The 12,802-nt window shown below is 36.5% G+C and overlaps 1 protein-coding gene across 1 annotated transcript in view; it reads left to right on the top strand.

The window, feature by feature from the left end:
* The first annotated feature begins 1,458 nt into the window (after window positions 1-1,458).
* Window positions 1,459-12,802, top strand: part of LOC128638383 (growth/differentiation factor 8-like) — a 48,782-nt gene continuing 37,438 nt past the window's right edge. The window contains exons 1-2 of the mRNA XM_053690318.1: window positions 1,459-1,903; window positions 5,118-5,482. Of these exons, the coding sequence (XP_053546293.1) occupies window positions 1,540-1,903; window positions 5,118-5,482 (729 nt within the window). The 5' untranslated portion in view covers window positions 1,459-1,539. The remainder of the gene's footprint in view (window positions 1,904-5,117; window positions 5,483-12,802) is intronic.

Genomic DNA, 12,802 nt, shown 5'->3' with positions numbered 1-12,802 from the left:
CAAGAGAACAAAGCAAAATTGGTGATAAAAGTAAATTGGAAAATTGTTTAAAATTACATGTCCTATCTGAATCATGAAAGTTTATTTTGGCCTAGACTGTCCCTTTAAGTTAGCGCACTTTTGGTAGTGAGAAGGCTCTTTTTCTCTTGCCCTGATAAGCAAGCATGTCTGCATATTTCCTAGGTTCTGTGATGAATATCTGCCCAAAGCTGTATATGAGCGTGAGCAAATATTACTTTGCTACCTTATTAAATTAGCATTACTAGTAGCAGCAAACGTATTATTATGATTTATCTCTCAATATGTCTAGAGGACGATAGGCTGTGCTCAGCACGGAGCTATCAATTGAAACTGATACATCACGTACAACTACATTGACAATTAAAGGGACATTAAACACTAAATACATTTCTTGCACCTCCCTCTTATCATGAGTGCCACCATTTTGGAATCTATGTTATACTGCAGGTATCTGCACATGTTCAAACACATCAGCATTGGAATGAAGTGAAAAATTGATTACTACATTGCAGCACCCATGACTGGAGGGAGGCAGGGAATGACCTCAATACTATGCGCAAATAATGTATGTAGTGTTTAACATCCCTATAATGTGCATAATTAGCTGCATTGGCGTATGCTAAAAGATTAGTTCAATATCAGTGCCAAATTGATGGAGCTACTTTGTACAGCATAGAAACATAATATTTTACCAATAACAAACTCATACTTTCATTTAACATTATGACTATAAAACAGCCATTCACTGCAATTGTTGTTTGTGCTTAATGCATCTATAAAGAATTTGCAGCATGAGGTGAGAATTAGATTTCAGATTACATCTAGCTCAGCAGCCATTTTATTTCCATTCCAGAATAACAAAACATAGAAATCAGGGGATGTCAGCTATATAGTTAGCTGTAAATAAAATTCACAGTATTACAGTTGGTTTACTAGGTGGCAGTTTTAATCCATCTGTGTGTCTCCCTGTAAGCAAACATATGTTTATGTAAATAGTCTATAGTGATACATATTCATACTAGTGATGATGACTTCGGATAGAAAAGGGTCAAACAGGAACGGAAAGGAAGAGCTATAAAGAACAAGCTATGCCTATTATTTTAACAAGCTACCTTAAGATAACTATTGGATATATTTGACTCCTAATTCCAAGTATGCTAGACTAAATATACTATTTACTCTAGCTCCAGCTTACTGTTCACACTAAATTCTTTTTAAAAATGTTCATCTGGAAAGATGAACTCTCTTGTGGCTGCCAGCAAAATGCCCCCCTTGTGACAGCAACTCTCTAAGCTCTGCCAGCAAAACTCATTGTGTATAGTGGCCAATCACTGGTTCTGATGACACAAGTGTAACTTTAGTTGAAGTATAAAAGTACACATGGAATATACATGATTTATTAGTGTGACAGGTTTCTCTCCTCCCCTTGAGTTTAAAGTTAGTTTTGTTAGGAGCCTGTTGCTAAATAGCAACTGAAAAGGACAAGAAGGAAAGGATAACCTTTGACTTAATGAGAACATGATAAAGATACGCATGTGTAGTTATGTTTACCTGCTTTTACTTGTAGTATTTAGTCCAGTGGATCTGAATGACAGCAATCAAGCAACAGATAAAGACACTTTGTGCAGTTCATGTACCTGGAGACAGAACAACAAACCTTCAAGATTAGAGGCTATAAAAAATCATATTCTAAGCAAACTTCGACTGCAGCAGGCACCTAATATTAGTAAGGATACTATAAAACATCTTTTGCCTAAAGCTCCACCATTGCAAGATATAATAGATCGATACGATGTCCAAGGAGATGAAAGCAAAGAAGGGTCTCTGGAGGACGACGATTATCACGTCACAACTGAATCTGTCATGATAATGCCGACTGCACGTAAGTTTACCAATATTCTTTACTGTTATTCCTTAAAACATTTATATTTTGTTCAACAGTTATTGCAAAACTGTTGGCTACATTTCTTCATATAGTTTATAGAAATAATGATTTTACAAAAGCTAATTTTATCTTTGGCCCAATAGAATGTTCATATGTATTCTTAAAAGTAAGCAATATAAACGATTATTGCTAATAAGCCTGCATTTTGCATTATACTTATTAAAAAACTCATTTTAATGACTGTTGATAAATTGAAGTTTACCCTAATATGAAGCCAGACTCTATCCCTGTTTGCAGCAAATATGATTAATACTCATTAAATCAAGTTGATAAACTGGCTCAGGTATCTAAACTTTTTTTTACAAAACAAATTGCAATACTTTTAGAAACATGTTATATATCAACTAAATGTATAAACGTCAAAAAGGTATAATGACGTTTTTTATTTTTAAATATTCTTTGATAGTTGTTAGTGGAATTTTATGTCAGTGAAAGTGAGATTATGCATGGTCTATTGGCAGGCAGGGGTTTACAGGGGTAAATGAAAGATTATAAAGGTTCAGTTATAGACACGAATAAGTAAGGATCTAGTTTGCACATTATTATTTTTTCTATTTATTATACCTATTTAAATTATTCTTTTTATAATTGGTTAGGTATATATAATAAAAGAGGGTCCTTTCAGCTCTTAATTCATTATTAATTTTACTTATATGGATAAAAAAAGTATACAAATGAGGAACTTTAATGAAGAAATGAAATGCAATACAATTTTATCACCAGATAAAGATTATGGTGTTTTCCAGTGGCCTAGTAATATACTAGCTCCCCAATATTATGTATTCTGAGAATTCAACATCTGTATTCATAGCCCTCAGAAAACTATTTTCAAGCAGCTTTTAAACTTTTCCGTTTCAATATCGTTGACCTCTTGAAAAACAATTTCTTCCTTTTTATGTGGCATTTCTTAAATGTGGGCTTTTTTCTGTGTTAGTTTTTGTGAATGCTCAGTTGAAATGTTAATAAAAAGGTCATTCTCAGTTTTAATAAAATACATTTTAAATATAGTTAAAACCACAGTTTTAATCTAAGAAACATTTATTCAATTGAAATATGGATATCAAAATGTTTATTTATGATTCCAATTAAATGGTTGGGTATTAAAAAAGGTAAATAATAAAAATACTCAATATCAAGTTGTTAATTGCACACATCAAATTTATATTATTGGTTAAGTGAATCTGAAATTATTACCCACCATGTTTTCTTTAGGTTTGGCCACATATCTTTTGTTTTTATGAAAACCCAAATAAAAAGCATGTTTCTTTTATTTTTGTCTTTTAACTAGACTTCTTGTTAAACACCATCTAAGTAGTTTAGCTGATTATTTTGTAACATACAGAAATTATATGCATATACATATATATTTTATGTTAGTGCACATTTTCTCTCTCCTTTCTTCTATGAGTAGTATCAAATTGTTGTTGAAAACTAAAATGGGACTATTTTTTATGTTTTTTATTCAACTTCCCAAGATATAGAAAACATAAACTCAAAACCAACTATTCCATTTGTCTTGAAAGGAATTATAGAAAATATCCTCCCAAACCTACTACTTATTCATATTTCACAGTTAATTATGAGCAATAATGAGTGTAAATGATTAAAACCCAATTGGCTGCCAAGCATACAGCATATGCACAATAGAATAGTGTGTGAGGATGTAAATTGTATTAGTTAGTTTTATACATAAGCATTGCTATAACACAATCTTGTTTTTGTATTGTTTTTATTTTTTTATTGTGTGGCTGTAAATTAAAATTAATTACACAAGGCTTATGTTATGCATGATGTTCATGACAACAAACTTCAAGTGATACCTGGGTGTAATAAAGTTTTAAAAAGCAGCCTCTTAATAGAAGTGTTGAAAAAGATCTATTAGATGTGAAAAGCCCCAATATAAAAATGTTATGTTCAGAGGTTTATAAATTACATTTGTAAACATTTGCACAGGAATATTGCATTTCTGCTATACCTTTTCATTTTAGCTTCCTGTTAGAAAGAATTTAAAAAATCAGGAATATTTGTAGGCACAGGACTGTGTGTTGTGGATGTTGCAGGTAGGGTCGTTTAAAAGTATTTTTTTTTTCTTACATTTAATTACTTTATACTAGTTAAATGATCTATTATGTGAATTACAGCCCCCTGTTCTCTAATATTTCTTTTGTTTTCTTTATTATATTTGTTACCCTTTCTATGTCTTTCTCAATGTATACCCCATCATTGTTTGTATAATAGTTTGATGGAATTACCTTTCTAACATGTTTGTTTTGTACATTATAGTTCTGTTTCTTCTGATATAAATATAATTAAAGATCACATATGGACAAACATTTTTCCTTTGTTAGTAATAGCTCATTTAGTTGTCTGAAACATATAAAGGTGTGATTTTTTAGATTTCACTGAGCTCAGAATCATATGACACAATAAATTTAAAGGATGTCACCAAAAGGCTGAGTAAGTAGCAAGCTGGTTTACTCATTAACAGTTCTACGCTACTGTGAAGCTGCCTTTAAAAGGAGGGTCATGGAGAAGCAAGAGGTTCAAATGAATACGTAAACATATCTCTAAGAAAAGTTCATTGGGAAGTAGCTTTAAATCACATCTAGTTGAGTTATCCGTAGTCTTAGAAATGGAATGTAACTGTTATGTTGGCTAGAGATAGAGATGGTTAAATATAATACAAGCAGAAGTGATAATGCTTTTCAATCCAAAGCATCTAATACCTAGTGATCTCGTACCAGAATATGCCTCAGCAATTTTTCATTTACATAACTTAATAGCCATAACTCTTTTTATGATTGTAAACTTTGACAGGCAGCACCAGCTGCAATACTCAGCTGTATTCTGCAGTGCTGTTACCTTACAGAATGAACAAGTTGTGGTTCTTAGAAACAGGTAACTTGATGTACAAATCAAGACTGGAAATCTTCCAATGTCCTATCTATTCTCAGATTCGCTACCAATTATAGATGTTACAAAATCATTTTATTGGAGGGTATGATATAAAGCCAGTTTGCCAATGTAACCATATACTTAAAAGTATTAAACTATTAAACATATACATTGTTATGTAAATTATGAGTTCTAAAACTATATCAGAGAAGCCATTAAAATATTGACTAAAACTATTTTTTTTTCTTTGTTACAGCTGATTTTCCAATTGAAGTGTCAGAAAAACCAAAATGTTGTTTTTTCAAATTTAGCTCTAAAATTCAGTATAGTAAGATATCCAAAGCACAACTCTGGATACATCTAAAGCCAGTCCAGAAACCTACAACAGTTGTTGTACAGATCTTGAGACTCATTAAGCCTTTGAAAGATGGCACAAGACATACTGGAATCCGAGCACTAAAACTTGACATGAATCCAGGCTCTGGAACTTGGCAGAGCATTGATGTGAAAACTGTGCTGCAAAACTGGCTGAGGCAACCTGAATCAAATTTAGGCATTGAAATCAAAGCGTTTGATGGAACAGGACAAGATCTTGCGGTCACAAATAATGAAGATGGTCTGGTAGGTTGTGCAGTTTGGTCAAATTAAATATACAAAGGCTAAGCAGTGTTTTATTATATTAGCGTTTAGAAGAACACATACTAAATCTGATTTTTAAAAAGGGCATATTGTAAATCAAAATTATATGCAGAGGAAAAATATTATAGCAATGTTAGAATCTTAGCTTGTTTTGAATACAGTCATACCTTATTATATTGTGCTTCACTTTATTGCGATTCACAGATATTGCTCTTTTTACAAATTGAAGGTGTGTGTCAACCTTGTGTCGAGCAACGCTATCAGCATTATTTTTCCAACATACAGTATATACACATATAAACACATAAATACATATGAATACACATATATACACACCTATATATACACACACAACCGACTCACTGAAAGCTCAGATGATAGATAGCTTTTTTTGTAGCAATAAAGTATTTTTTTAATTAAAGTGATGGTAAATCCAAGTGTTTAACAAACGCTAGGACTTACCATCACTAAAAATCAAGTGGAATTTACGTGATGAGATATTTTTTAAAAAAGGGTGCTAAACTCACCCTTTCTGTGCCGTTGCACAGTGCTAAACTCAGCGGCACCGGCCACCCACGGCACAACCCTCTTCTACCAATGAGGTGCCGTTTGCACCTCTGAACCAATGCGTGCATACAGAACACTGTCAGTTGACGCACACGGCTATTGGTTCAGAGGTGCAAACGTCACCTTATTGAATTAGAGCGATGGGCCTTGGGTGTCCGGAGCCGCTGAGTTTAGCGCTGTGCAATGGCACAAAAAGATTGAGTTTCACGCCCTTTTTTACATATCTCATCACTTAAACTCCACCTTATTTTTAGTGATGGTAAATCTTAGCATTTGTTAGGCATTCTTATGCTTATTTCTTTTGTTTGTATTGGTATGACACAAAAAAAGTGGAGAGAAAAAAGCCAAATCTGACACATTCCACGCAAAACTCCAAAAATGGACTGGACAAAATTATTGCTACCTTCAATTTAATATTTGGTAAGATAACTGAAATCAACCGCTTCCTGTAACCATCAATGAGATTCTTACACCTCTCTTCTGGAATTTTGGACCACTCTTCTTTCGCCAACTGCTCCAGGTCTCTCAGATTGGAAGGGCTCCTTTTCCCAACTGCTGTTTTGAGATCTCTCCAAAGGTGCTCTATGGGATTGAGATCTGGACTCATTGCTGGCTAGTTCAGTGCTCTCCAGTGCTTTGTCTTAAACCATTTCTGGGTGCTTTTTGACGTGTGCTTTGGTCATTATCCTGCTGTAAGACCCATGACCTCTGGCGGAGACACATTTCTGAAACTGGGCCCTATATTGCACCACAGAATTATGTGGTAGTCTTTAGATTTCATAATGCCATGCACACAGTCAAGACATCCCGTGCCTGAAGCAGCAAAGCAACCCTAAAACATCATGTTTGACTGTAGGGACTGTATTCTTTTCTTTAAAAGCCTAATTTCTTTTTCTGAAAACAGTAGAATGATGGGCTTTAGCAAAAAGCTGTAATTTTGTTTTGTCTGTCCACAGCACATTCTCCCAAAAGGATTTTGGCTTCCTCAGGTTAGTTTAGGCAAACTCCAATCTGGCTTTTTTATTTTTATGTGTCAGCAGTGGGGTCCTCCTGGGTCTCCTACCATAGCGTCCCTTTTTATTCAGATGGCGAAGTATAGTGCGAGCTGACACATTTGTACCCTGTGCCTGAAGGTCAGCTTGAATTTGTCTGGAAGTTTATCGAGGTTCTTTATCCACCATGCGAACAATCCTTCATTACAATCTTTGATACATTTTTCACTTTCGTCCACATCCAGGGAGATTAGCTACTGTGTCATGGGCTATAAACTTCTTGACAATGTTGCGCACAGTGGACACAGGAGCATTAAGATCCCTGGAGATGGACTTGTAGCCTTGATATTGTCCATGCTTTTTCACAATTTTTGTTCTCAAATCCTCAGACAATTCTTTGCTGCTCTTTTTCTTCTCCATGTTTACTGTGGCACACAACAGAAAGGTTGAGTCTATTTTCACCATTTTATCTGGTTGCTGGTGTGATTTCTATATTGTCAGCACCTGTTAATTAAGACAGGTGAGTTTAATTACAAATTACAGGAGCATCACAAACTTGGAATGTAATTATTTCTTACAATTTTGAGAAAGTACCAATAATTTTCTCCAGTCCATTTTTGGAGTTTTGTGTATATATATATATATATATATATATATATATATATATATATATATATATATATATATATATATATATATATATATATATATATATATATATATATATATATATATATATATATATGTATATATGTATGTATATATATATATATATATATATATTATATATATATATATATATATATATATATATGTGTGTGTGTGTGTATATATACATATATGTGTGTATATATACAGTACATATATATGTGTATGTATCCATATGTATATGTATATATACATATATGTCTGTACAGTATGTATGTATATATGCATATATGTGAGACTATATATACATAAATATAATAAATATATATATAGTATCTCACAAGAGTGAGTACACCCCTCACATTTTTTGAAATATTTTATTATATCTTTTCATGTGACAACACTGAAGAAATTACATTTTGTTACAATGTGAAGTAGTGAGTGTACAGCCTGTATAACAGTGTAAATTAATTGGGCCCAAGGTGTCAATATTTTGTGTGGCCACCATTATTTTCCAGCACTGCAAGTTCACAAGAGCTTCACAGGTTGCCACTGCCTCTTCCACTCCTCCATGAGTACATTACGGAGCTGGGGGATGTTAGAGACCTTGCGCTCCCCCACCTTCTGTTTGAGGATGCCCCACAGATGCTTAATAGGGTTTAGGTCTGGAGACATGCTTGGCCAATCCATCACCTTTACCCTCAGCTTCTTAAGCAAGACAGTGGTCGTCTTGGAGGTGTGTTTGGGGTTGTTATCATGTTGGAATACTGCCCTACGGCCAAGTCTCCAAGTCTCAGAAGGGAGGGAATCATGCTCTGCTTCAGTATGTCACAGTACATGTTGGCATTCATGGTTCCCTCAATGAACTGTAGCTCCCCAGTGCTGGCAGAACTCATGCAGGCCCAGACCATGACACTCCCACCACCATGCTTGACTGTAGGCAAGACACACTTGTCTTTGTGCTCCTCACCTGGTTGCCGCCACACACGCTTGACACCATCTGAACCAAATAAGTTTATCTTGGTCTCATCGAACCACAGGACATGGTTCCACTAATCCATTTTCTTAGTCTGCTTGTCTTCAGCAAACTGTTTGCGGGCTTTCTTGTGCATCATCTTTAGAAGACGCTTCCTTCTGGGATGACACCCTTGCAGACCAATATGATGCAGTGTGCAGTGTATGGTCTGAGCACTGACAGGCTGACCCCCCACCCCTTCAACCTCTGCAGCAATGCTAGCAGCACTCATACATCTATTTCCCAAAGACAACCTCTGGATATGACGCTGAGCACTTGCACTCATCTTCTTTGGTTGACCAATGCCATGGCAAGGCCTGTTCTGAGTGGAACCTCTCCTGTGAAACCACTGTATTGTCTTGCCCACCATGCTGCAGCTCAGTTTCAGGGTCTTGGCAATCTTCTTATAGCCTAGGCCATCTTTATGTAGAGCAACAATTCTTTTTTTCAGATCCTCAGAGAGTTCTTTGCCATGAGATGCCATGTTGAAATTCCAGTGACCAGTATGAGAGAATGTGAGAGCGATAACACCAAATTTAACACACCTGCTCCACATTCACACCTGAGACCTTGTAACACTAACGAGTCACTTGACACCGGGGAGGGAAAATTGATAATTGGGTCCAATTTGGACATTTCCACTTAGAGGTGTACTCACTTTTGTTGCCAACGGTTATTTTAAGGGGACAGCAAATTTACACTGTTATACAGGCTGTACACTCACTACTTTACGTTGTTGCAATGTGTCATTTCTTTAGTGTTGCCACATGAAAAGATATAATAAAATATTTACAAAAATGTGAGGGGTGTACTCACTTTTGTGAGATACTGTATATGTATATATATATATATATATATATATATATATATATATATATATATATATATGTGTGTGTGTGTGTGTATGTTTTTTTATACTTTAACTTTTATTCACCAACGTATTATCTGTTGACCTTAACCACAATGTAATTTAAATGAATACTAAGTGTAATAATATTGGTTATTACCCTGTCAGAATAATGTAGTGGATAACACACCAGTTTATTGCCTTTATGTTAAAGCCAGTGAACATAATCTGTAATAAAACCTGGTTATTGCTTTGCTTTAAATACCTTTTTGCAGCATAAAAACTAATACATTCTACTGAAAGACTCCCACGGCAATATTCCAGACTGTAAGAATTCACCATTCATGCATGTTTTTCTTAATTTTTGGTTTCTTTTATTACAATATCACTTACCACTTGAAAAAAACATTTTGGCTTTTTTCAAAGGCTATGGACATCACTTTTGTTTAATCAAAGTACAATACATCCAGATTCGGGTGCTTCACATTCCAATGTTCTGCACATTGGCAAAGCAGAACATGTTCTATGTATTTCTAAATAGATATTCCTATATATATATATCTGTAAATATATATATATATATATATATATACATATATATATATATATATATATATATATATATATATATATATATATATATATGTATAGATATATATATTTTACCAAAATACCATCAGATATATGTAGAAATATTTAATTATGAATAAATAGAACATATTCTGTTATTTTAAGAATATTGGACTTCCGGTGGGTGGGACCAACTTGCGGCAGAACAGATCAGGAGCTCAAGACCGGCTAATTTGTGCTCAATACACCACTACCACCATTCCCCACGCATTGACATTGTAGGGCAAGTTGCAGATACACTGCGCCTACCGAGGGACAAGCGTGACATCAGCTCTAGCCCCTGGAGGTCCTGTGACTGCGTAGAGGAAAGCTGCCGGCGCCATCTTGGTTCCATATCCACGCTTCACAGAGCAGCCACACAGCAACTGTATCCGGCTGCAATACGCTAAAGACAAGACCCCTCATTACCGGGTGAGAACACACTCACATTACAGAGCGCCTGTGGAAATGGGTGGAGGATAGGGGGAGAGGAGGGGAGGAAAAGCAATCCTATGAACCTCCATCTGGGTCACATGTACAGCCCACATACACAGACACACATCAGCAGAGCCCTTACTGTGAATAGATGCCTCCTAACCCAAACAGGGCCAGTATATTAAAATTCACGGGCTACCCTGTGGAATATTCACCTGCACTGGGAATACATACCCTAACCTGCCACACTACATCAGCAAGGCATCAAGCAACTATACATCCTTAAAGGCACACAGCCTCTCTATCAGACTCTCATCATATTAAAGGCAGAAGTGAGAGGAGGACTGGGAGGACAGAATAGGGGGATCTGTGGTGACTGGGAAATAACCTGATTACAGAGGGTGGGCTACAACTTACCACAGAGCCTCTTAGCCATTTAACTCTGCAGGAACTGAAAGCATTTTTTCTCCCCAAGATGGATTCCTTACAGGCGGGAGTAGACACGCTAACAAGTGAGGTGCGATAGTTCTCCTCCCGACTCAATGTGACTGAAACCCGTATTTCTGAGGTGGAGGACAGACAAACAAATTCAGAATCTTCCCTCAAGCAACTCCTCAGGCAAAATCAACACTTACAAGAGCGAGTGGATGACCTAGAGAATAGGAGCAGGTGCGATAATTTGCATATAGTGGGTGTCCCTGAATCGGTACAGGGGAAATATTTCCTTGAATTTACCGCTCTAACTTTTCCCAAACTGCTGGGTATGCCTTCGGACATACTCCCAATTGATGTAGAGAGGGCTCACCGGATGGGCCCTGAAAGAACTCTGGAACATGCAAAGATGAAACCCAGACAAGTCATCTACAAATGCCTGAATTTCCAGGAAAAAATCAGAATCTTACAGGCATATAGAGCACGTAAGGAAGGGATCTATGAGGGATCCCGTCTACTGCTTTTCCAAGACTTATCTGCTGAGTTCACAAAGCAGAGGAAGGATTTCGTCCCACTATGTTCCTGTCTTCACAAACAGGGCCGTTAAGTGGCACTACTGTTCCCAGCCAAGCTTCGCCTCCAGACACCCTCAGGACACAAATTTTTCAACTCTCCTGGGGCCTTACAGAGCTATCTAGCTACGGAGGAGAAACAAGCACCTACCTGATCACCTACTAACCTTGACTCTGCGGTGTTCAGACCACACATTGGCCATCTAAATGGCGAAGGAACCTACCTTTCTATTCACCTCACAGTTTATCCTTCAGGGCCTGCTCGCCAAGCAACCCCAGGGGACTGGGACTGGGGGTGAGGGCCCAAGCTCACCATTAGAGGATTTCTATTCAAAGATCCCGCAGACTCAACTCCAAACCCACATGAGCCTGCATAAAGTTAAAACGCAATTGTTTGTTGCAGCTGTTTATGTTGTTAAATGTTTTTTTCTACTCTTGTGGTGGGGAAGGAAACGTCACCTCTCTGTTCTGGGATGAACCTCGGGCCTGTTCCTGAGTCTCCACCGATCCTTCCTTCCCTCTATCCAACTGTTTTACCAGCCTTCTGAGAGGGATTTGTACTGTACATTTATAAATGTTTTTCTAATACTCTCTTTGTTGCTGGGATGGGGGATTACCCTGGGGTGTATTTTTATGCATAGAGAAAATAGGTTACGCAATTTGCACCTTACTGTTGCAGTTAAATCTGATATGTCACTGTTTACTGTTTTCTCTAGATTATACTTGACCCATCTTTATGAATGGGCAAATAATAAGCTAATTGCTATTGATGTGTTTACCATAGCTCTTTCTAGACTTACTGGCTACCTACTGTTGACCAATTCCTTCAACCTACTTATTAAACAATTCTATACTATTACATTACAGTGCCTTAAAGTATTAAATTTATGGCCACACATAAAATCCTTGTTCACTAACTGGCATTTTACACCACATGTCCCCCATACGTGCCCTATTCCTACAGGCCTAACATATAGGGGTATGCCCGCAGATACTCCTTTCCAGGACTTGATAATCAAATGGCTTCTGGTCAGACTTGAAAATCACTAGTTTTACTAAAAACCTTTGGCCCTTTACTAACGCCAGGTGTTGCCGGAAATATCTTATGCTGTTCCTGCTACTATTACTGAGTGCCCTGACCTGCTTTCAGATGCAACTTATTTCAAATGATGACTCTGACTGTTC

This window comes from Bombina bombina, chromosome 1 (assembly GCF_027579735.1).
Source record: "Bombina bombina isolate aBomBom1 chromosome 1, aBomBom1.pri, whole genome shotgun sequence".
In the NCBI taxonomy this organism is placed as follows: Eukaryota; Metazoa; Chordata; class Amphibia; order Anura; family Bombinatoridae; genus Bombina; species Bombina bombina.
This window is presented reverse-complemented; position numbering and strand designations above follow the sequence as displayed.